The 26,678-nt window shown below is 39.2% G+C and overlaps 1 protein-coding gene across 2 annotated transcripts in view; it reads right to left on the reverse strand.

The window, feature by feature from the left end:
- Nucleotides 1–533: 533 nt before the first annotated feature.
- The window catches only part of KIF5B (kinesin family member 5B), a 60,450-nt gene continuing 34,305 nt past the window's right edge, over nt 534–26,678 (reverse strand). Inside the window, exons 15-26 of one of the 2 annotated variants that reach the window (XM_074984966.1) lie at nt 25,564–25,707; nt 24,758–24,943; nt 18,886–19,003; nt 18,476–18,534; nt 18,275–18,384; nt 17,518–17,619; nt 15,303–15,363; nt 15,153–15,224; nt 14,900–15,004; nt 14,361–14,577; nt 10,801–10,933; nt 534–2,964 (exon numbers count right to left, since the gene is read on the reverse strand). In XM_074984966.1, coding sequence (XP_074841067.1) covers nt 2,958–2,964; nt 10,801–10,933; nt 14,361–14,577; nt 14,900–15,004; nt 15,153–15,224; nt 15,303–15,363; nt 17,518–17,619; nt 18,275–18,384; nt 18,476–18,534; nt 18,886–19,003; nt 24,758–24,943; nt 25,564–25,707 — 1,314 coding nt within the window. In that variant the 3' untranslated portion in view covers nt 534–2,957. Of the gene's footprint in view, nt 2,965–10,800; nt 10,934–14,360; nt 14,578–14,899; nt 15,005–15,152; nt 15,225–15,302; nt 15,364–17,517; nt 17,620–18,274; nt 18,385–18,475; nt 18,535–18,885; nt 19,004–24,757; nt 24,947–25,563; nt 25,708–26,678 lie in introns of both variants that reach the window. The other variant, XM_074984965.1, reaches the window with a different exon arrangement.

Consider the following 26,678-nt stretch of genomic DNA (forward strand, 5'->3'; position numbering starts at 1 on the left):
GTAAGTACAAATATACCCTGAGAAGAGTTCAAGGAGTGTAGTGGGGGGAAGAGGAGAGAACAGAACAGAGATTTTGGCTTTATCCTAATTTCACACTTAAAAATCAGGAGCAACTACAGAAATCAATGAAGATGCATTGGTGAAAAGGAAATCAAATGCAAGCTCTCTTCTCCATAGCAGTTTATTTAGGAAACAGTAGGTGCTGTCACTGTCTCCATCTCCGCGGTGTGTCAACAAAGCCACTGAAGTAGCTCACACCACATTTAAAGCCTTGTCATGGATAAGATGAAATCAAGCTTGGTAGCTTTTCATAACACGAATTTACTAAACTGAAAAAATGCAAACTATTAAGACTGATGGAACAACCTTTTTTCAAGAGCTACCTTACTGACATGAGCTACACAACAAAAGCCCCAATAAAGTGAAGGAGTATAATTATCGTAACCAACAGCAGAATATATGTTAAAAGTATTAACATGAAGCTAACTTAATGACACTGTTGAAATTCTTAATAAAGTTCACTACATTTCAAACACTTTTTTCTCTTTATTTAAACACAGATACATTTACAGCATGCAGGTGAGTTAAAACTAGGTGGCATCTTCCCCAAACCATTTATGTTTCAATGCATCTTCATGTATTGAATTTAAGTCACTGTGTTCCACAGGTAGACGTGTCATCTCATGTCAAATTTAGAGTTACACACAGTAGTGAGTCAGTATTTAAGTTATGCAAATAATTTAGTTGATCACCATGAATAAATATTTTTATTTAATTCGGTTCCTACTCTAAGCCATTTTTAAAAAATATGATCCAGAGGAACATAAAAATAAAAACCACTCAGACAGCAACCAGCAATGCATTTAACATTCTATTACAGATTTAATTTACAAAACAGTAACTGTCCTGTCCAGATAACCTACCATAACTGAATCATAAAGAACAAAATAGCAATTTATTTGAAAATTGTAAGATGCAGTTCTTGGTAAACTTCATAAAAGCTTAAAATAAAAAAGCTTAGATATAAAAAAATTGATGTACATTTTGAGCTACGTGCTAGGTACAGTTTATTTTACTGCTTATTACACAGCAATGTTCAGCACCAATACCCGTGAAACATTACTTACAGGAATTAAACTAACACCTACATGAGAAAAAAATCCTGCTTCATCTGAGAATATTCCCAAGGAAGCCAGTTTTTAGCCAGTGTAAAGTAGAATATGTGGAGGTCTGAAAATGTGTAGTGAATATTCAGAGATAATGGACAAGGCTATTTCCATTAAACTATCAACAGCTACTTCGCTTTCCTCTATCCTTGATATTCTGCTTTTACCATGCTTCAGTAGAGACAAAACGCTCTAAAGAATATAAATAGGTCTTTAAACAGTGAAAACCCCAAAACACTGAGGATTTCTGAATGACTCAGCCTTTAAAAATCAAAAGCTACTATAAAAATTAAGCAGCAGTAGTAAGCAAGGAACTAGAAAAAAAACTTGACTATGCTCCATCATAGCACAATTTTTTTTTTGCATAAAAAAGTTTTAAATGAGATCTGGCATTGATGTCCTTATGGGCGCTTTTACATTTCCACAATGATAGACGAATAGCCAAAAAAGTTCAGACCGTTAGTATTAAATCATAACATTATCTGGCTCTGAAAAAAACCAAAACCAAAACCAAAAAAACCAACTACATGAACTTTCATATCACGAAATTCCTTCCCTCTCAAGGATCCTGTAATCCAGTTCTACCTTTTGAGAAGGATTGTTCTAAAACCACAGTGGCTAAAACCCTAGGAATAAATAACACAAATGATGGAACTACCTTAAAAGCCTGAACCTGACCTTAGTGTGAGTGATGAGTGCTCAAAGCTTTTGAGAATCCGTTAAAAAGTGAAATAGTTTATTCATTTGTTATTAGTCAAATCAACACAAAGAGAAAGAAAAAAGTTTGATAGAACTACTTTAAAGCAGACACTTGAAATGTTCATCATTACTGGATTTCAATTCCTTACCCAACAGTTCAACTGACTAATTTTCTCAAACTGAAAGTTTAAATTTCTGCTCAAGAACTCCAGTATGTATATAGTATTGGAGGTACAAGAACTGAATCCTAGATTACTCTAGCTCATTTCAGTATACACTAAATTAGTAAAAAACATCCATTTGTCTAACTCTGGTGATAGTCAACAGGCTCATCAAAATGAAGCAGAATGTTTTCATTCCATCAAGCTATGCTATATGTAGAGTCAAAGAGCAGGACAGATGAAAAATTCTATTGCCAAAGACCTTTTCCATGTAAATTTATGTTTACTCTTGTTACTTGTACAGTATTTAACTCAAAACAACCTTGTAACAGGTGTTTAATCAGATAACAGTTAAATAGACCTGTTCAAACTGAAATCTGTAGCTTTGTGGTTTCAAGATTTGAGTGTCTAATGGCAGCTGTCATAAGCACACTTCAGTATTTCCACATGGTACAAACAATAATAGTCCTGGCTACACAAAATATCATTTCAGAAGAATTTTAATGTACAGTGCTGTTTTAACTCAGAGTGGAACAAGAAGTGTTATTTGAAGTGGCAAAGTTAAAAAAGTCAACACTGCTCCATATTCCCTAAGACAAAACGTACACAAGTTAAACTAGGAAATTTGAACTAAGGTTTTCTTATCATACATTCATCTTGGCACAGTGCAGACTAAATTTAAGACATGAAAGACAAACTGTGTAAATGGACAGAGCTACACTTGAAGTAACATGTCATTTTTCAAGACGCCAAAATTGCACTCTAGTTTTGTTGGGAATCAGCAGAATTTGTAGGAGGGGAGAATGCTGTACAGGCCAGGTATAATTTATACATTTTCAAAAAATAATCTTGAAATCCCCAAAGGGAAAGATTACTGTCATGGAATGACTCTCTGCATGAGATCCAATCATCTTCATACTGCATTTACTTTTCAGCAACTATAAAGAAAAAAAACAGTTAAATACATATGCCAAAGACATGAAATATAATCAACTATAGGTTGAACCTCTCTAGTCCAGCAACTTCCATAATCTAGCATGATTTTAGTTTGTTGGACAAACACTTAGGAGTGTGGCCAAGATTTCCGCAGTCCCATGAAGCTTGTTTACAGCCACCAGTCCTGGCTCTCAGTGTTCTGTGCTGTTTAGCCGTAATTTACCCCCTAAAAATCTCCTAGAAGCCTAGTAAGCAGTAGAAGTGTTGGTAATGCTGCTAGACAATATTGACCTCCTGTGATCCAGCCAACTCTTTAGCTTGGCACCAGTCAGACTAGAGAGGTTCAATCTGTATTTATACTAATTAAAAACCAGGTGCTTAGTGCTATTTTCAATGTCATGTCCATTTCAATCTTTAGTTACCTTTATCAAACTGAAGGTCTGAGGTTTGCTATATACCTCAGTGTCAAAATGAACAAAGAGCATGGCTGTTTTAAATACACAGATGTCTAATTTACAGGAAGGTAAGGAGCCTGCTGGAATTATGATTTTATGTGGCCAATTCCCTGAAAGGTGGGGAGGGGGGAGACGACGTCTACAAACATGCTAATGTCAACACCTCCTATGATTATTACTCATGTATCCCACATTAAGTTGGCAGCTATTTAGAGCTGATAATTTTGCAGTTTTTAGTATGTAACATTTTCAAAGGAAGAGGTGGTGGGGCTGAGTGCAGCAACTGATTAAGGCTATGTCAACACTACATGGTGAAGTCAATTTTAAGGCAGTTAGTTCGACTTTACAGTGTCACTGTCTTCACTGTAAATACCATTAGGTTGATTTTAGGGAGCACTAAGGTCAATATTATAACACCCTTCAAAGTGAGTCAATGTAGCATCAAGTTCAAATTTAAAAGGTTGAATTAGGATTAGTGTGGAAACTCCATTTCTTTAAATTGACTTTATTAGCCTCTAGAGGTGACCTGTATGTATCCCACAATGCCCCATGTTTGTCTGCTCTGGCTGCATCCATCAGCGCTGCTCTCCAGGTGCTTAGGAATTAGGTAACAGGAAGCTCACATATTTGAATTTGGCATCAGGAAGCCGGGCGGGGGGGGGGCATGTCTGCATGGCAGGCAGAGAAAATTTTTATCATCATCAGTATGGCAATTGCATCTTATAGAACTGGAAGGGACCTTGGGAGGTCACTGAGTCCCCTGCCCTCTTAGCAGGACCAAGCAGAATCCCCACTTTTATTTCATCTATTTGCCCCAGATCCCTAAATGGCCCCCTCAAGGGTTGAGCTCACAACCCTGGGTTTAGCAGACCAGTGCTCAAACCTGAGCTATCCCTCCCACCCATGAAAAAAATAGCTCCAACATGGAGTAGTGACTTCCTCCCTCTACAGGACATGCAGAGATTTTCCTCCCCCCACCACCCTGACACCAGCCCCTGCCCCACCATACCACGTGGCAGCCAGGCTGTGAGGGTCATGCTTCTGTGAGAAGCCAAGAAACTTTTGTGGTTCACATTTGTACAGGGGCAGCCCCACATCTTCCCCCACAGGCACCATGCAGTTGGGGTCTATCCCATGTCCAACTACATCACATGGCTAGCCCTGACCCAATAAAAACACAAGCCTGTGGTGCAGAGCAGACCATGCTGCCAGATAGCACCATGTCCTGGCTCGCACTTGGTGAGGGCTCCAAAGATGAAAAGATTTGCAGGGGCTGGGTAACAGATTACAGCTTCTGATATCCAGCACCCCCATGACACCCCTTATAGACGGTGGAAGGGCCAGCCCCCACAGTCACAGGCATTTGGGGCTGCCCCCCACCCAGATAAACTTGCTAAAGGACCTTTTCAACTGGCCCTTCAACCAATTCCTGCACCCAACCCCATGACACCCCTTAGAGATCGGGGGAAGGGGGGTGGGCGCCACAGATATCACGAGCTGCAATCTGTTCCTGAAATATTTTCAGGGAGGATGTTTCTCATTTCAAGGGGGAGAAAAGTGGCTGGAGGGCAAACTGTGATGAGTCCCCTGGGTGATCACAGGGCACAGAGTCATTTGGAAAAATGATGGCTTGGGAGGGGGGGGGGGGCGGGGGGAAGGCAGCTGAGATGACACAGTCACCTGAGTGATCCCATGGCAGTATGGCAATCCCCTGCCTGGAGCATTAGTTGGCTTACCAGGTAGGAGCCATACCATTCTGCCTAGGCAAGGGTGCTGGCAGGGGGTGGAGGGGAGGAGAGGAGAGGAGAGGAGAATGTCTGGAGCGCCAGTTGAGATGGCACAGACACCTAGGTGATGACAGGGCACAGTCATTCTGGCAGGTGGAAATTTGGCGAGCTCCATGCTCCATGATGGACACATCCTTTCCAACTCAGTGTACCCCAGATTGTCTTCTTTTCCCTGCCTGAAAGGGCGAGCTTTACTTGTTAGGCTTTGCACCTTCCCCAACTTTACTATCGTACTCTTTCCTCAAGCAGTTCTGTTCCTGTAATATTTTCAGGGAGGATGTTTCTGGTTTCAAGGTGGGGCAAAGTGGCTGGGGAGTGCCAATTGAGATGGCACAGTCACCTGTGTGATCGCACGCTACTTGGCTAACAACATAAAAGCGTTCTTTCTACCAGGGAAAAGCAGCTGAGCAACCAGTTTACACGGTTCAGTAACCTTCTGAAGCCAGTCTATTTGGTTTCCTTTGCTGGGATTCCCTACTTTTCGTTCTTTCATTCTGAAAAAAATGGCCATTTACTTTCCATGGGAGGGGAATGAGAGCAATGCAATTTGGGAAGATGACATCATACACCCAGGGCAATTTTTTCCCCATACAGCACCAGCGTAAAAACCCAGAATGCTACTGGGCTAAGCGAACTGTGGGGTAGATTCCCACAATGCACTGCTGCAACAGTCAATGTCTGGCAATTCAGTGTGGTAGCAATAAGTCAACTTTGTGGAGAGGTGAGGATACTCATTTGAATTTACAAAACTCAGCATTATAAAATTGCTTTTAATAAATTAATTCAAATTTATATTGTAGTGTAGACATAGCCCAAGATGCTCTTCGAATTGTATATTTTCAGCTATTTTAGAAAGAAGGGGGTGTTTGGAATGAGTCAGCCTCATCCACTAGTTGCCCTCAAAATGCTGAACTACATAGGTAGTAAACACCTTCCTTTTGTTTTATTAATATTTTTTCATGAAATCTATGAATATTGCCATACCCAAGAAAAAGTGGATTTCCCTGTTTCTTCCAAGGCCCTAAAACTCAGGCAGTTTTAAGTATGAAATATCCACACTAACCCTGGCAGAACTGGTCAAATAATGTACCTATATTTCTAATCTCCTGCACCCACTGCTATACACCTCTAACTAAACAAATTAGTATTGTTGAGTAGCTGTAAAGTGAGGAAGGAGAGTGGCAAGAGGTGACAAAGTCGGTTTGTTTTAAACCACAATCTGCAAACTCATTATGAGTTTTCAACGATGTAACTGCTCAAAAAGAATATGACTATTTATTAATGATTCCATACACTGGTAATATTTACTCTGTAAAATAAGATATGAAAAGCATCATGAACAGTAGTCATCACTACAGTGACTTTGATGGACACATGGAATTTACTTCCAATGTCAATGGGAACTCTGCGGATCCCAACAGCATTAAGCAGAAGTTAAAACAAACTTTTAAAGAAACATCTCCAACTACCCCAGATGACAACCTCTCTTCTTCCATCTTTCCCCCTGGAGAAACCTGCAATAACCTAGTGAAGAAATAACTCTTAGCATTAGCAACTGAAATTTAAAAAACTTTGAAAGTTATGTAAATTTCTCTCCCTTAGCTGGATAAGATGCAAAAACTTAAGAACCCAGGGAAACCAACAGTCTCCCTCCTGCTTGAATTCCTTAACACCACATAGCATACAGCTACAAAGAGAGAAAGCTCCTTTTCTTTTCCAAGTAAGATATTAGTTCAAGAGGCAATAAGCATAAGAGAAAGTAAATATACACATTCCCTCTCTGAGAGAGAACTATTATCTAAGTATTTGTAAAATACCCATTCGCCATGGTATCTAGGTGCTAACCAACACACAGTGTCAGATAGTGTCCACTACTTAGGAATATCCCTGTATTTTTTTTCCAGTCCTAAGCAGAATGAGTTTTCCGTTGTGCACCAATGTGGAGGTGATCACCTTCCTGTTGGTGCACAGACTTCATGTGGCAGGAATGGGGCCAAGACGTTCTGAGTGGAGAAGGGGTCTCAGGGCTGGGACAGAGTTGGGGTGCAAGTGCTCTGGCTTGGGTACAGAATGGGGCTATAAGGTTTGGGAAGAAGCCCATGGTTAGGGTGCATGAGGGAATACAAGCTCTGGGCTAGACGTGTGGATGTTGGGGTTCAGGAGGATGCTCAAGGCTAGGGGTGGTTCAAAAATGGGGCCTGGGCTTGCCTGGGCAGCTCCCTGCTGGGGATGGTGAGGAAGGGCCCCTTTCTGCCAGCTGTGGCTGCTCGGTGTTCAGGGAGAGGCATGCCTCTGTTGTCCCTAGTAGCTCCAGGACTTAGGGACACATCTCTCCCTGCTGTAGCCCCTGTGCAGGCCTTAATAGAAAGCTGCTTGACTCCCCAAGCTTGGGGAAACTTAGCTTAGGAGACATGGACTTTAAAATCCTGTACTTCACACTTCCGTTCCCTGGTCCCCCTCTACTCCCAGAAACGAAAAAGCATAATTTCTAATAGCCCTCAACAATTTTTAAATCAGCATAATGAAATCTTCATAAGATATGTTAACAATAACTAGGAAAAAAGGGAATTAAGATAAAAGCCTGAATCCTTAAGGAGAGAATTATTCTATATACACAGAATACAAAGGTAAGTGTACACTGTGTTTCAGTGGAATATGCAGATGGTTTCAATGCAGACAAAACTGTGCAGAAGATGCTCAGACAGATGGACTATTCAAATGGGGCTGACGTTTTATAGTGAGCAGAGAGAAGCGACAATGAGTGTTTAAGAGTGAAAATGTACTTTAAGGCCCCAGAGCAACACTGGTACTTAAGTGTGTAAATGGTCTCAGTGAATGGTTGCACTGATTTCAATGAAGTACTCATGTATTATAATATATGCTCACATGCATTAAAAAAAAAATAATCACATATTAAACTCAGTTATTGAAAATCTGACTACTGAAACTCTTCTGTGTAGCATTTTAAAAGAAAAGCTCCATATATTATGTGATACTAATATTTATTCGTGAAAGCTGTGTGAAGCAGACTGTTACTTTAAACTCAGGATATGCATCACCCAAAAATTAGGTAGTGCGTAACAAAAACAGAAAGAGGTTTTTGTTTTTTAAAAAAAAAAAAGAAAAAAGATTATGTAGCATTAGAAGATTTACCTGGCATTGCTTGGATCCTTAACTCAAACAATGTTTTTCTTCATTTAAAGTCATTGTTCTGGGATGAGGATAAGGGGTTCAGTAGGCAGGCTGCCCCAGGGCAGAAAGGACAACCCCAGCCCTTTCCTCACTGCAGCAGCTTGGGACCAGGTAACTGACACTTGTTCATGGCCAATGCAGCTGCAGTGGTCATAGCCAGAGGAGGGGTACATGTTCCCCATCTGGGGGACAGACATACAGACCAACTCTCTCAAGTATCTAGTAGATAGCTGTCCCCTTTCTCCACTCCTGCCCTCTGCTGCCTCAATGGTGTTATAGTGTCTTGGTCGTCATCTCTAGCCCTTTTCTGCCAGTATAACTGTCTCTGCTTTCCATTTTAACGCATTCCAGGGACATACCATTGTCCTGCAACAACCAAACCTTTACCTTGCTTTAAGTTAAGAGGAAGTTACGTGCCTAATTTGGTGGTAGCTTTTCCCTTTCAGGAGGAGTTCATGAACAGACACTCAAATATATATTGGACAGATGATTGTGGCAAACTGATCTATAAGTTATAGTATTTGTATTTTGTTCAATTAGAAGTATGATTCCTAACCCCAGAACTGCCTCTCTACTTCACTACTGGACTTTAGTTGTACAAAAGGAGGTAACACTATGAGCTGCTTATTTACATATTTTATCAAAGTCCTCTAGACACAAGATACAGTAACATGAAGACAAGTAAACCATAAAATAGTCAAGTGGCTTTCTGATAGATGTACTACCATCTACGAAATACAGTAACAGAGAGATAGCTGTGTTAGTCTATGTATTATCAAAACAAAAAAGCAGTCCAGTAGCACTTTAAAGACTAACAAAATAATTTATTAGGTGGTGAGCATCTGTGAGATAGACCCACTTCTTCAGACCACAGGCTATGGTCTGAAGAAGTGGGTCTATCATAGAATCATAGGGCTGGAAGGGACCTCAGGAGGTCACTAGTCCAGCCCCCTGCTTCAAGCAGGATCAACCCCCATTAAGTCATCCCAGCCAGGACCTTGTCAAGCCGTGAGTGAAAAACCTCAAGGGACTGAGAATCCACCACCTCTCTAGGCAACACATTCCAAAGCTTCACCACCCTCCTGGTGAAGTAGTTTTTCCTAATATCTAGCCTACACCTCTTCCTCTTCAACTTCAGACCATTAGTTCTTGTTCTGCCATCTGACACCACTGAGAACAGTTCCTCACTCTCCTTTTTAGAGCTCTCCTTCAGGAACGTGAAGGCTGCTATTAAGTCACCCCCTAAATCTTCTCTCCTCTCAGCTAAAGAAGCCCACATCCCTCAGCCTATCCTCATAGGTCTTGTGCTCCAGACCCTTAATCATTTTTGTTGCCCTCCGCTGAACCTGCTCCAGCAATTCCGCATCCTTTTTATACTGGGGGGCCCAAAACTGGACACAATATTCCAGATGTGGCCTCACCAGTGCCAAATAGAGGGGAACACACACTTCTCTAGGCCTGCTCGAAGTGCCCCTCCTAATGCACCCTAATATGCTGTTAGCCTTCTTGGCTACAAGGGCACATCGTTTACTCATATCCATCCTTGCATCCACCGTAACTCCTAGGTCCCTGTCCATCGTACTGCTGCTGAGCCAGTCAGTACCCAGCCTATAACAATGCTTGTGATTCTTCTGACCCAGGTGCAGGACACTACACTTCTCCTTGTTGAACTGCATCAGATTTTTTTTGGCCCAGTCCTACAATTTATCCAGGTCATGCTGGATTCTCTCTCTACCCTCTAATGAATCTACCTCTTCCCCTAGTTTTGTGTCATCTGCAAACTTGCTGAGGGTGCAGTCCAGTCCCTCATCCAGGTCATTAATAAAGATGCTGAACAACACCAGCCCCAAAAATTGAGCCTTGCGGCACTCCACTTGAAACCAACTGCCATCCAGGTATTGTGCCATTGACCACTATCCGTTGGGCCTAACCGTCAAGCTAGCCTTCTATCCATCTTATAGTCCAAGGATCCAATCCATATTTCCTTATCTTATGGACAAGAATGTTGTGGGAGACCACATCAAAAGCTTTGCTGAAGTCAAGGCATATCACATCCACTGACTTCCCCATGTCCACAAAGCCCGTTACCTCATCATAGAAGCTAATCAGATTGGTCAGGCAGGACTTGCCCCTGGTGAATCCATGTTGGCTACTTTTGATCACATTCCCCTCTTCCAAGTGCTCCAAAATCAATTCCTTGAGGATCCCCTCCATTATTTTCCCAGGGATAGAGATAAGGCTGACCAGTCTATAGGTCCCTGGGTTGTCCTCCTTTCCTATCCCACAAAAGCTCACCACCTAATAAACTATTTTGTTAGTTTTTAAAGTGCTACTGGACTGCTTTTTTACAGAATACAGTGGTTTAAAGAAGACATTAGACAGTCTTTACAAAACAAAAACTTACACTTTATCCTGTCGTCCTCCACCTCCTCGTAGTGTGACCGGCTGGCTGTTTTGAGTAAACACACCTCCCCCACGAATTGCACTTGGATGAGTTGGAGAAGCTGCTGGATGCTGGCCAGGGCGGATAGGCTTAGCTAAGCAAAATAAAATGTCTGTTAGAAATCATAAACCAAGCAAGTCCATCACATGTTTTTATTATTCAAATACATTAATACTTTGTTATATGACACCGTGAGAAATGAGTATCTTTAATTTTTTTCTCATTTTAGAAGGCATGATGCAAACAGTAATCTAGGAAAACAATGTTTTGGGGATTAGAATAACCAAGGATTGTTAGACTCAAGTGATATGTTGTATGACTGGTTGTGTGAAGCAGATCAGTGCTAATTAGGATAACTGAAATTAGGTGCACAAGGTTGTGACAACCAGCGTAGGCTTGTTCTTGCTTAGATGTCCAAATAGCTTTTTAAAAACCAGCTAGAAGAACTGTGCAAATTCAGTCACTAATTTTACAAGATCCGGAACCAGGCACTCTGGATCTTAAGGCCCAGACAGGCTGATTCTGCCTTATTAATAAAAGAAAATAAGCTACTGAAGTTTCTGCTGTTGATATATCTAAGTTTCTGGAGCTAATGCAGTTGCACAAACTGCTCCCTATCCAAAAGTGGAGGTGCCAGCTTGCTGCTAATGGCTATGGTGTGCCACATCCGGCACCTAGCAATTGCTGTCAGATGCTGCCCTCAAAAAGCTCAATCATAAGACTTGTTAATGGGATCACCATATATAGCTAGCGGGCTCATGGGAGTCATGCATTCTTTTACACCCTGGCTGTGTATCTTCCTAGCTAACAGCAACAGCTGGAGAAAGTTTGGCTGAAAGCATATGATATGAAGGCTTAAACTTGGCAAACCACTGCTTCTCCCTGAAACAAATGAAGCTATGGCCCACATGGAGCTATACATTCTCTTCCTCTTTAGGATTCCCTGTGGGGAGAAGACAGAAGATCAGACACAGGAGCACTGCCATAACTCCAGCAGCTCAGCATGAGAGTGGCCTTTCTTCCCTCATTCTTCCCCAAGCATAAATAATAAAATAGGCCTGGACACACCCCATCATCTTCTCAGGGCTCTGAAGTTAAAGCATTTTCTCCTGCCTAGATGACATTGATAGCAGCAAGAGAGGAAATGGCTCTGAAATTGGAATTTGGGAAACACGGGAAGCTCGGTGCTTGTTTTGCAGTTAAAGTTAGTACATTCAGAGAAATCTGCGTGTGCGCCTTTGTAAAATTGGACTACAATAGTCTACGTCAGCCCTCCTTTCTTCCCTGGCCAGCTAGTTTTTCCACAAGGATTTTTTTGGGGGGGGCCTTTCATAGGATGCCATTCTCCCCCAACACATCGACCCAGAGCCATTTTATAGCATATCAGAAGCCTCCGTGTATGCTCTGTGACAAAGGTAGAAAAAGCACCTCAAATCTTTCCCAATCCCCTTACCTTCCTGGTGATCTACGACGGAGCAGAAATAAGGGCCCATGGCACCTTAGAGACGAACACCTTTATTAGGTCATGATCTCTCATGGGTAAAACCCACTTCCTCAGTGGATGTTGGTTTATGGCAACTTGCAATTGTTGTCTAGTGATTCATTTATCATATTTTAGATATAAAAAACTTGCTCTCTGGGCATGAGCTTCTGTTTATTCTGATCAGTTTCTCTGACTGCAAGACATTTTAGAGAGACTAACTCTTAATCATTTTCTATTTCCAGCATTAAAATAGCCATACTGTGTCAGGACTAATGATTGGTGTAGCCCAGTACCCTGTCTTTAGACAGCAGCAGATGCTAATGCTTCTGAGGGAATGAATAGAACAGGGCAATTAAATGATCCACTCCCTGACATACAGTCCCAGCATTTTGTGACAGAGATTTAGGAATATTTAGAATATGGGATTTTAACCCTAACCTTCTTGGTTGGGGTGGGCAACAATTTTTAATGAAGAGGCCAATTCAAGAATTTGTAAGTCATCAAGGGCTGCACTTTTCTATTATAAGAATGGAAGTATTGTGGGGTCTGGGACAGAGGTTGGGGGGCAGAAAGGAGCTAATGACAAGGACTGGATGTAGGAAGAAGTGCAGGGTCTGGGAAAGGGTTGACCAATGTTCCCTCTAATTATTTCAATCCATGTGCCAAATAAATTCTGTTATGTGCACTGAGGCATGTGCAGATATAGATCACTAGTAGAAACAGATGCTGCTGGCTGTGGGTACTCTGCTACAGTAAACTCTTTCATATCCAGCAGCTCTGGGACTGGGAGGTTGCTGGATATCCAAATATTCTGGACAATAGAGAGGCACACCTAGCAATGCGTTACTAAAAAAAACAAGATTGGATACTAAGAAACAAACAAAAAGGTATACAGAGTACTTTATTTACCAACAACAGTAGTGTTGTACTCTGTAAACATGTTGTATTTGCTGTGTTTATTTGTACTTACTTTCACTATACTGTACTTATGGGAAACATAACTAAAATTTACTTAGGGTTAAAATACTGGTTATTTGAGGTTCCAGATGATAGAATGCCAGATATAAGAGAGTTTACTGTAATTAGCTGTGCACCACCTGAATCTCTCCTGGGTGGCTAGTCAAATGTACAGCTTACGGGCAATACTGGTTGTTACCTGGGGCAGGGGTGCAGGAAGAATGCAGAGGTTTAGGTTTTTATCTGGGACAGGGGTACAAAAGGTTGGGGTTGTGATCTGGGGCAAGGAATTGAGGTACAGAAGGAATGGGGTGCCAGGTGCAGGCTTTTTTGTTGTTTTTCAAGATGTTGCTTTGTACTAGTACCAGAGAAGGCAAAGTTAAAGGAATGGACCCTTGCACTTGGAGTGGAAGTAACGAGAACCATTGTGATCCTTAAATTCAAAACACTGAATTACCGAAGTTTTAGATCTTGCATTTTCTGCTTGGATTTTTCTAGAAAAATGATTGTCAAGTTATGCTAAGATCCTTCAGTTCAAAATACACAGCTAAGCAAACTGATTACCAAGAAAGTGCTGAGAAAATTGTGTTTTTGCTTTAGCAAAGGCATTATAATTTGCTAATAAAACTGAGTACACTTAAAAGTTTCCTGTCCCTTCCCTTGTTTAGATAGCCACTTCGTGATCTGTCATCACAACTGCATAATGAACAGAGACTTGAAGAGCAAATTATGTTTAAACTTCTGATTTGTTTTTAAGGGAAAGAGGACATTTGCCTTCATAGTTAGTGTTCCATGCAGTAGAGGTTTTATACGTGTGAAAGTGTAAGCATGAAAATGACAGATCAGTTGGAGAAAAAACGATTTCTGAAGATTTGTATACACTGTACACTGAAATTAATAGCAGTTTTTCTACTAACGGATAAATGCTGCTTTTTCCCCCCCCACATGTATAACTCACTAACATTAATAAGAGCTGCAGGCATGTAAAGAGGACAGAATTTGGCTGTATGATATCAAAAAAGGAAAAGAAAGGAAAATTAACCAACACACATTTAGAAGTGGGTGCATCTTTTTTACTAACCAATCTGTGCAGAGTGTCCTCTTCTGGCCATGTTCTTGGATCTCACTGCTTCCTTAATACGGTCTACCTCTTGCTGATACCGTTTGCGATCACGAGATGCATTCTCTTTGGCTTCCTTTAGTGCAGACTCCAAAGCTTTGACTCTCTCAGCTGTAGCTCTGAGTCGTTTCTCCAGTTTAGGAAGCTCACAGCGAAGATCTGCATTATCACGTACCAACTGAGGATAAACAAGATATTTAATTTTTCCTCTGAAAAAAAAAAACAACCTAATAATTATGTTGGAACAAGATGAAAACCACCATAATACATAGAATAACTTTTTTGAAGGTTTAAATTGAATGAAGGGACGACATCACTATATTACATACACAAATACACCACTACTTCAGTCTGAATACATTACTCTATGTAATATTAAAAATGACAGACTGAGACAAGCAAGCATCTCTGAAGTGTATGAACAAGAACACTACAATACAAATGGGAACAGTTTTTGAAGTTCTAACATTAAGTCTAAAGTAAATTAAGTCTTACTATACCTGTTTGTGGACTTTTGTGAGCTGCTCAAGATTATTCTCAAGAAAGGAAATTTTCTGTTTTTGTGCAGCACTGCCTCCTGTATCATCAGAGTCAATTTCTGCACTCTGTGGTAATAACAGAAAATCGTGATATGTGGATGTTCAGATTTCTGAAAAATGGAACCAAAGGAACTACACTACATTAAATTAATTAGGCTCACTTAGTTACTTTCACATTTAAATAGACACAAGTCTTGATATTATGTCATGTTACCTTTTTAACTCTGGTAGCCAGATCTTGAACAAACAGCTTTCGAAGATTGTGTAGTGTTTGAAGTTCTTTGGCCTAAAACAACAAATAAGCATTTTACATCATAGAATTCTTAACACAAAAACAGATTTACAAGCATTTATTTTCACTTACCACAGTCTCTTCCAAACCCTTCAAATCTTGTCTTGCTTGTTCTCGTCTGTCCTGCATAACTCTAGCAAAGAAAATATATTCACCTTAGTACAGCTAAACATTTACATTTGTGTACAGACCTTATAATGTATACTTAAGGGAGAAGGGGCAACTGAGAGAAGAGCTGTGGGATACAGTAAAATTAAAAACTAGTCTTTCACCTCTGGAAACTAGAGTTCAAATTCTACTTTCGGGTCCAAACATAAAAGAGACTGATGTTATGTGCTACTAAGTCCTTGATTATGGAGAGTGCAAAACCATCCCATAATCAGCCATAAACAGCAGAGCGTTCATGAGCCCAAGACAAGAAGAACAGGTATACTGTGAGAAAAAACTGCATACAATTAGCATTCAAGGGATTTTAATAAGTGAGTTCAAACATCTAAGTTATATAGAATCCTAGCACAAGCATACCAATGTACTGGAGGATTGATGACTTATGACTATAGGTGCAGAGCCACTGACTGGAAAGCTCTGCTGGTCCTACAAGTATTTATAGTACTGACCGATCAAGGTAATAACAGGACCTATCTAATTTTGAAAAGAAAAAAAAAAAAGTCATGCTCTTTTACTGGATTTCTTCCTTTATACATCAAATCCTTCCTGGTATGTGAACACCAACTGTATTGTTAAGGCCTGTGAAGCAGCTTCTTTCAAATTATAAAGGAATGCAATTGTGGATCAGGCAGATATTGGGGAATGGACCCATCTGATTGAAAACATAAGGGGGATGAAAAGTATAGAATCGGTGTTGGGGGTAAAGAGAGAGGAAATAGAACTTTGCAAGCCTTTTTTTGGTCTTCAACATTTTCACTGCACCCAGAAACATGAAAAAGTCTGATTAGGCTATTCTAACAACTCTAATATTGCAACAGGAAATGCTCCTGAATGCCAACTGCTTTTTAGATCTCACCTAGAAGGAACCACTGCAAATCTAGAAATTTGAGACTAGAGAAGTTTTATACTGTTAGCATTCAGCATTTGTCTTTCATATGACAAGTCCATGCACACTGATGATACTGTACTGCATAAAAGTTAAAAATGATTATTCTGGGCTGCAATTTAGCTGAGGAACTGTTAGATTAAGCAAGTAATGCTGATATAATTTGTTCCAAGTTTCTTTCAGACAGAAAAACTCTGAACTGAAGCTTTGGGGTTGCGGATATGAAGCAAGAGTTAGAATGAAATGACTTTATGAGCCCAAAATTGTAAACTTTGAGTATTTAATATAATATCAAGTCTGTAAGAGATTTAATCTTGCATGCTCTGTGCAAATCACTACCTCCACTTTATGTCTGCCATGTGGGTAATCCAAATGATTCTCCCATAAACAAATGGCATTACAGCCAACTGACTGGAGATTTTTAAGATCAGGTTTGACAAACATCCATCAGAGACGATCTAGATGGTGCTTGGTCCTGCGACAAGTGCAGGAGACTGGACTTGATGACTTCTTAAGGTCCCGTCCACTTCTACTCTTTTATGATTCTATAATTATTTTGAGAGAAGTGACTCAATCAGATCGCACTTTTAGACTCTGGCTTCAATACGGAGTTAAAACAATTCTTGTAAAATATGGGCTGTTCTGAAGTAAAGTGGCACCAAACTAACACTTGAATATAACAGAAATTAACACAACTATTGATAGTGTGGCTGAGCCAGAATAAGAGAGTTCTGGAGGCTTTTGTTAAATAACATGTAAAGTTAAAAATATCTGAGAGAGAATCTTAGTAAAAGTCAGGAAGAGGCCATAGGCAATAAGCAAAACTCATGGATGCCTGCAATCTGTCCTTGACTTTTACTAAAAAATAACTTGGAGGGAGGGGTAGGTGGGAGAGAAAGACAAAAACAGAGCTGTTGGGGCTTACAACTGCTCTAGCCCTGCTCCAGCCCCACAGGAGCTGACCCAACCCAAGGCAGTGTTCCCTTGGCTCCTGCTCCAGGGCTGGCTGCTGGCCAACTGTTCCATTGACCCCTGAGGTGATCACCAGTCAGCTGCTCCAGCTCTGACTCAAAGGACCCAGTAAGCCACAGAATCTGTGACACCTCTAACAGTTATATCCTTAGTAACGTGTTATGCAATGAATGTCTCCCAAACCACTTCAACTCACTAGTATTTATATTTTTCAGATCCCCAGCCACACATTTTCTTGCCTGACATATGATTACTACTTACGTAAGGTCATGCAGTTTTCTGCTTTTCTCCTGATCTGTAGCTTTCAGTTTCTCATGTTCAACTTTAAGACGTTCTTGCTCAAGCATCATCTTCTGGTTTTGGCTTTACAAAGAAAGTTGGATTAAACATAAAAGTCAAAAACTATGGCCACGTTTAATGTTCCAAGTCTTCCCTACAATATGCCACCCAAAAGGAGTCTGTTCAGACTTATCATAAACGTAATCAGAAATCTTAGCAACTAATTGTTGCTCAGGCCTGTTTATCTGACAAATCTACAGAAGAAATTATAGTAATATGTCAGATGAATTAAATCTTTACCAAAGCATCACGCTTCCATTAAACATGTTTACTATTGGAAAGAAGGCTTTTTCACTATAAATGCTTAGTACATTATTTTACTTTATCCACACAAAAGTCAGAGTTTTGAAATGCTAAATGTCATTGTTTGTTACTCAGCACTTGTACAAACCCTGAAACTCATGACCAACAGACTGGGGGTGGAAGGGAAGGGGTAGGTGTGTGGGAGGGAAAGAGTATGAGATTTTCTTTGCTTTGGTTTGAGCTCTGTACCTCAGGTGACAGCCAAGAGTTATAGTGTTCATTACTATAAAGAATGGTTAAAGACAACTGAAGAACTAGTTAAAATCAGAATAATAAATTACCACGAGAAATTATTATGAGGAGTTCAGTAATCTGCTATGTATATGATCAAAGTTAAGTATTTCATCAGTCTAAATCAATAAACATCAAGTCTTACTCTTGGAGTTCAGTAATAAGCTTCTCCTTTGCCTCAACCTCATCTCTTAGGCTACTAATTTGCTTATGATGTGTCTCGCGGTGGCTCTGAATCTGCTGCTCAACAGCTTGCTATAGAAAAAAAGAAATTTTTTTACTTTTTAAAATATGATGAAGTTGTCCATTAAAAACTATTTAGGAACAGCAAAATACATTAACTTGCCTTGACTTCATTGGCAGTTTGGACCTTATTTAAGTGCTCCTCCATTTCATGGACTTTTTCTAATAAGAAAATAAAGTCGTCAGTTAAAGTCGTCTAGTTAATCATAAGAACAATCAGATTTATAACTTTAGACCTTGAATTAGGTTGCGTGAAGTATTTCATATGCAAATAGTTTAAGGTAACATCTTATATCTTCATCTTACCCCTGTTCTGAATAGCTTTCAGAAGACAATGTCTCTAAACATTATCTCTAGCGATTTTATTTTGTTTTCTAATACTTCTAAATTTCACATTGTATACCACTATCTTGACAGGACAACCACTAGCCACATACTTCCTCAATGCCAGTTATGGCACACTGCACAGTCACATTAAAGGTTACATAATTAAACACAAAGAATAATTCATACCCTGTGTTCGAAGTTGGACTAGTTCTTCATTGAGGGAATCCACAGACTCTTCAAGTTGCCTCTTTTTCTGTTCCACATTCTGAAGATACTCTGTTAATGACTTGATCTTGGCTTCATGCTTTGAAAATGAAAAACAAGGTTAGTTACATTTAAGGCACATGCAAATGAAATTCCATGTACAAGTATTAAAATTTCAAAAGGCAAAAACATTTGAAAACCAAATGCATATCAATGTTCTCTTTTTCTAGAAAGAGCAAGGCTTGACCAAATCCAGGATCAAGACTCTTACAATATGCTTACCACACCCTGTAAAATACTTCAAAATTCCTCTGTTCACAGGTAACATACACTGGTGGGATGGAAAAAAAGTCAAGCTTTGGATTTTTATATTTGCACATCAGGGTGGAAAAAAGTTGAGGGAGTGGATGTTAATGATATTTTAAAAAATTAAATAATGTTATTTAAATAAATGTGGATTATAAAAATAACTCGACAGTGAAATGTGAATCTAAACGAAATTAGTTCAGGCCCAAAACAACTTCAAAAACACTTGTATTAAAAATATGCTCAATCCATGACCCTCTATCAAAAACTGAATTAAAGGCTGCTTTACTGGGTGCAAGAGACTGGCAAAATCATCACAGGCATTAGAATCTGGCCTACTTCAGGAGATAGCAGACACCTCATTAAGATGAAGATATCTGCAGAACTGGAGGGGTTAAAGGAGCAGACTGTGGAGCTGCTGCTCCCAGGAGACAGTGCCCCTCACTGGCAGCTAATCCAGTGTGGCTGTAATGCGTATAGACTGGCCCCCGTCCCTTTCACGCAGACCTCAATCTGGCGAGCCTAGTGCCCACCCCAGTGGATGGGACTGGGATGGTACAGCTTTGTCAGAGCAGCTATTGGCGTGAGGTGCCGGCTCCTGCCAACAGCCGCTCCACAACAGCGAAAGAAGCTGAATGTGGTTTCTCGGAGAATCCTGCAGTTCTGTGAATACCAATTTGTGAGTATAAATTTGTATTCATGTTGGGCTCTGGTTCTGGGCACTTCAAATAAATGACCTTGCCCCATCTCCTTGCATGTGCAATTACAGTTACAAATAGAAATCCATTAATTTCTCAGTCATCTCCCTCTGCCTCTAAATAAATAAAATACTCCAGGACAAAAGGCATGTAGGTTAAAAAAGCAACAATCTTGGACTGTTACTAAACTTTTTGCTTTTCTGAGGGTAGAGATGGTGGAATTAAGTCACAAGGGAGAGAGGCAGCATACGCAACCAGAAAGGAGTAACACTTGTGTCAAAACAGGACTTGTGATTGCGACTACACGGCAAAGTTCTCAAAATAACAAGTTATTTCAAAATAATTTTGGCAACTTCCAAATGATGCACACACTATTTCGAAATAAAATCGTAATAATTGTAAAGCCTTCCTGTTTAGGAAGGTTTTCAAGAAATTCCTGTCGTCCTAGTAAAAAAAGGGACACGTGCTCAAAGTAAACTGCAACGAAGTTCAAGACCTAGTTCTCAGAATGAAACATTACTATGAAAAATTCTCCTCAGAATGCAGTGACTTAAGATGATGAGTATGTGGACAAATGTGAAACAATCTGGATCAACCAGTTAGTCAAATTTCAGAGGGGTAGGAGCATTAGTCTGTTTCAGCCAAAAACGAGGAGTCCGGTGGCACCTTAAAGACTAACAAATTTGTGTTTAGGGTTTCATAGGCTGGAACCCACTTCATCAGATACATAAATTTACGTGGACTTGGAACCCTATGTCCAAACAGATGTGTTAGTCTTGCACCACAGAATTTCCTGTTGTTTTTGGTGGTTAGTCAACTTATTTTTGCACCACTCTTATGTACTACCCTACCATGTTTTACTATGCTAGCAAATGATAATTATTGACAGTAATCTGAGTTTTGGGTGGCTTGATTACTTATATAAATTTCAAAATGTTTGTGTTCAAACTGTAGTTGGCATATTAGATTGCTGTGAAGGTACTCCTAATTACATTTTACTTTTTCATTGCTAACGTGATCAAATATCCTAGATGCAGATTTCTTGTTTAACAGTAAGTTCAGTTAAGCATTCACAAATTAACATTTTAGTTTTTCTCCCAAGCTATTTGGTATGCTGCTAGAAATAAAGCTTTAAAAAGATTTAGATGATTATGACTTATTTTCCTTATAAAATTGGGTTTGCAGTCAGCTTTACTGTTTAAATAGTGGTACACAAAGCTGCAGTAAAATGACTCAATTTACAAATCTCAGTGATCTTTGAAAGCAGTGCAGTGATTAATACTCAGCATGTGAGACTTTTTTGTTTTGGGGTCCAGCTTACTTGTAAAGAGTTATGAACATCCATCTGTAACCTCTACAGCTTTAGAGTCATCTGCTGTATCAGCAGCATGGCAACTAAAAACAGATGTCAGATAGTAAACCATCTGCTTAAAAAAGGACTATTGTTCAGTAAAACCACGGAAGATTTTATAATCTGGACCAGCAAATTCTACCAAGACCTCCTAAATGAAAAGGATGATCAGTTTGTTTACGCATTCAAGTTCTCCCCTTTTGCCTTGTTCAGAACAAATTTTTTATTGACATGGTTCAATCATTATAACCAGGCTATATTCAACTTAGCTTAGCAGAGCTGAGATTGCTGCAAAGTTGCTGACTACAGGGTATGATAAGGAAAAAACTACATGCAAAAAACATTGGTGGGAAATGTGTTAATTGATGGTGAAGCCATGCACACAACGATCCAGTAATATGTGCTGTATAATACCACAGGATGTTTGTTTATTACCTAAAAGTAGTAGTAAAAGTTGTAACAAACTGAAGAAAAATTGAAATGTTAAATGCATAGCTTTGTCTGATGCTGTAAATGTCACAAAGATGACAAAAAAATCCAGAAGATAAAGAAGGGAACCCGAAACTTAACATCTTTTAACCCAAGATGTAAAATGTCAAAAACAAAGAAATGCTGAAATTGCAAAATACTCCCACAACTCCTTTGCTTCAAGTTTACTAAAGAGGGTAGGAGGATACACACTAATTCTCCTCCAAGATGTAAGTTGGAATTCAGTAGATGACTTTTGTGTTATTTATTAAGAACAGGTCTATGCTGATGACAATTTGTGAGGAAAATTATGACAAAACAAATGAAACTATTTAAGCCAAGAGAAGTAGCCGTGTTAGTTTGTATCTTCACAAAAATAAAAAAGGTCCTCAGAAGTTGGTCTGTTCTACAAAAGCTCATCACCTAATAAATTTTGTTAGTCTTTAATGCGCTACAGGACTACTTTTGTTTTATTTAAGCCAAAATATGGATTTAAGAGACATGAAGATAAGCTGAATACACTGAAATTTGGACAAACTGCAAAAAATTGCTGCTGTATTTCTCATGCTACTGAAATTTGGAAGTGTAATTCAAAAGATATTCAAAGAAGAAATACCCAACAACAAAGCCAAATTGCAAGAAGTAAAGAAGTGAATGGATCAAGCATTTATTCCACCTCATTTTCTTGTGAATATTCTCAACCCAAGTGCTAGAGAAGATGCTGCTATAACAGCAGCATCTAATTATCACCAAATCAATCATGCCAACTGTAATAAGATTTCAGGACTGGAGATGAATCATTCATGCAGTACCGGCCTACTGATGTTTTAAAGAAGTCATACTAGTGAACATAAGAATGACCATACTGGGTCAGACCAAAAGTCCATCTAGCCCAGAATCCTGTCTTCTGACAGACGACAATATCTGATGCTCCAGAGGGAGTGAAGAGAACAGGTAATCATGAAAGCAATCCCCCTCTTGACATCCATTTCCATCCTCTGACACCAGTCCCACCTATCCTGGGTAATATCCACTGATGGGCCTAACTTCCATGAATTTATCTAGTTTTTTTGGAATCCTGATAAAGTCTGTCTTCACAGCCTCCTCTGGCAAGGAGTTCCACAGATGTGTGCTGTGTGAAGAAAAACTTCCTTTTGTTAGTTTTAAACCTGTGACCCATTAACTTCATTTGGTGACCTCCCTAGTTCTTTTGTTATGGGAACAAGTAAATTACTATTCCTTATTCGCATGAACTGGTGGAAGTCTCTAGGACCAAAGATTGTTGAAATGCTAACCCAGATTTTGACAGCACTAACTTCTTCTGTTGTCACAGAAAGAATATTTTCTTCATGTGGACTAATTCAAAGTAGAGAAAATTGATTCAGAGTTGAAAAAGAAGAAAAACTTGTGTCTCTCTTCCAGTTTATGAATAAAAATGAGGCAGGAGGGAATGAGATCTAAACTGTTTTAAAAGTCTGAAGGAAAGAACTATGTAATCTTGGGGACAGCTGTCTTATTTTCAAGAGACTTAGGTGAGTAGGATCTTAAGCTCCAGTCAGTTTTACTCAGGCACATTTGAAAATGTCCTAACAGAGAGGCTAGTTCATGGACTTTTAATATCTCTTCCTTTAATCACTTAGCTATAAATATGAAATGTTTTAATAACCTTAAATATTTTGGATACATAAACTTATTTTGTTTAATAAAAATATTTGTTATGCACAGTTGTGTATGTATTAAATTCCAATTACCATCCTAATGCAGCTTGACACTCATAAGACAAAAGTTAATTACCTAGCAAATAGCTTTTCATTCACCATTTTCTAGCATACTTAAAATACATAATTGCTGAAATAAATGTATACAGTTATAAGTGTAGACGCTGAGATATTAAAAATATATAGCAAATATAGTATGGAGGCTCTCTTTAATCACTATGAATGCACCTTTCTTTAGAAAATAGCTGAACTATAAATGGAAAAATTGATTCAAAATGATGATTTAATTTGCCCTGATTTAAATCAATCCACCCCGTTGCACTTGAGTATTTATCTATCCAAAAATGGAAAAGTTGCTTGTCCACTAAAATAGAAATAAGTCCACACTGGCAGCAGAGAGAAAAAACCTCAGGGAACACCAGCCTGATTACATATGGTCAGCTAATTTCATAACTTTGAAAAGGTCAAAAGATATTAGCGATTAAAAAACAGATTTGTAAAAGCGATTTGAGACAAAACAAAATATTGAAACTGAGCAATGCCCTGAAATATTCAAACCATTTAAGAAATGTTAAACTATTAGAATGAAGTTCCATTCCACTAAGCAGTTCTACTGTGACAACTCGTTCAAATTGTGTCCACAACTCTGATATCTTGCCCCCAACCTTTCAACTGATATTTAAACTGGCTGTCTCCTCAACGTGCTTCAGAACTGAGGCTGCTTTTTCAAGCTTTGACAGATTGTTATTTGTGTGCAACACTAGCAGCAAAACAAATGTCAGTCACAAACGTCAAGATTAACTCGGTATATAAATGTTTCAGTGCCAAAGTTATGAAAATGGCTATTAGGTCTAGGTATATTGGGATTTAAGACATCTTGTACCATGCAGGTGCGCTCTCATGCTTCCTGTAATAACACTAAATCCTCTAGCATCTATAGCTCTCCATGGACATTGTATCATCAATAAGTTTTGTTTTTAAGATAACTAACATTTCAGTGTATTGCTGATATTAAAAAGAGGTTGATGAACACAATCTAAGGTTTGAAGAAACAAATTTCTGACTTCCATCTTGTGCTAAAGGAAGTTCTGATCAAAATTTCTAAATTTTCAAAATCTGACCTGAAGAATTCTGTGTAAGCTCAAAACCTTGCTTCTCATCCACTAAACACAGATCTACCTTGTATCTCTAGTTTCAAAATTTTATGCTATTAAGTGAGAGCAATCCAACTGACAAGTAACTATACAACCAACACAGAAATCATGTTTCAAAAGTGACTTGAATCAGCAAAGCTAAAGTAATGCGACATTTACCTGTGAGATAAGCAGCTGACAAGCTGCCAGCTCCTTTTCATTTTCTTCCATTTTTTTATTGCTTTCAGTTTGAATGCTTTCTAACTGCTTGCAGCGTTTGACCATTGTTTTTACTTCTGATTTCATTTTGCTAATGTATAGTCTTGCAACTGTGAATTCTTCATCTATCATGCCAGTTCCTTCAGGCTGCTGAATGAGATATTCAGAATGTGATAGGTTTACATGACAAAAATATTCACTATACAGGGAATTAAATATAGGAGACAGCAGCTTAAAGTACAATCAGAAAATAAATGTCTAGCCCCTAAAATGAAGTTGCGTTAAATCCACAGGGAAGCTGCAGTATTTTTCTAGATATGGCTTCTTAGTTAATTACTTTGGAAGGAACAGCTATCTTAGACGTAAAAGCTAGTATGCTCAGTCAGTACTAAACAGGTACCATCAACTTGTTCAATGCTAAACAGGTACCATCAACTGTGCCAAATGACATCTGGTGATTTAGAGATGTGGACTGAAGTGATAGATTACGGGGAGGAATGTTTGCACTGTTATTTGCGTAATTAGACTAAGCTGCTCTTGTCTTTGCACAGCATGCCTTGTTATAAATAAGTCAGATATAAACAATAAGCTGTAAAAGGCAAACATGAATACCTGAGTTATCTTTATCCTCTCTCAGAATCTTACAGGAAAATATTTACATGGTTAGAGGTGTTACAAATTACTCTAGTTATTATATCTTTACTATACAGAAAAGACCTAAGCATGAATGAATTAATTGTTTTACATTTATGATAGCTCCTTTTTACCTTCACATCATTGTTTCCTACTGCAATTCCTATTTCCGCAAGATCTTTCAGTAAGGAGGCCATCATCTCTGTTGCCCGTTTTTTCTGATGGCTGGTCATTTCTTTAAGTTTCTGCAGCTCTGCATCTATATTAGCTAAAGTTGCCTAAAACAAGGGATGAAGATGTAAAATTAGATTTTATCAGTTTAAATTTTTAGATGGGAAAGTTTCTTCTAGTTTTTCATCCAGTAACCTCAATATCAATATCTAAAAATAAAATAGAAAATTACCAAAATCTTGTCTCTCCATTGAAGTGTCCTAATCTTGTAACTACCCGAAGATTTAAAGTAACTGCTAAAAACCTGCAAGCACTGTAGAACAGTGTAATATGCAAAACAAAAGTTAACAATTAACATCACACAATAAAAAAAATCCTGCAAATCTGACAATGATTCTGCCAACAGTGAGTGAGTGAGTGAGTGAGTGTGTGTGTTTGGGGGGGGGGGGGGGGGGGTTTGTGGGCTATGTCTACACCAGCCCAAAACTTCAAAATGGCCATGCAAAAGGCCATTTCGAAGTTTATTAATGAAGTGCTGTAATACATATTCAACACCTCATTAGAATGCCAGCTGCCGCAGCACTTCAAAATTGACATGGCTCGCTGCCTCGCGGCTCGTTCAGAGGAGGCTCCTTTTCGAAAGGACCCCGGCAACTTCGAAATCCCCTTACTCCTAACAGAAGATAGGAATAGGGGGATTTCAAAGTTGCCGGGGTCCTTTCAAAAAGGAGCCCCGTCTGGACAAGCCCGCGTCAATTTCAGAGTGCCACGGCTGCCGGCATTCTAATGAGGCACTGAATATGTACTTCAGCACTTCATTAATAAACTTCGAAATGGCTATTTGCATGGTCATTTCGAAGTTCTGGGCTAGTGTAGACACGGCCATAGATAGGTGTGTGTGCGCGCGCTCAACATTTTCTCTTCAAGACATTAAAATTTGACCCATCCTTACCTGCCCCCTCTCTCTCATAGAAAAAGACTCATCGCTAGATATGTTTTTGCTGGTGGGCCAATTCACATGTTTATGTACAGTCCTCTACACAGAAGCAGATCATATCAGTTTCAGACCATTCGTGCC

This window comes from Carettochelys insculpta, chromosome 2 (genome assembly GCF_033958435.1).
Source record: "Carettochelys insculpta isolate YL-2023 chromosome 2, ASM3395843v1, whole genome shotgun sequence".
Taxonomy (NCBI): Eukaryota; Metazoa; Chordata; order Testudines; family Carettochelyidae; genus Carettochelys; species Carettochelys insculpta.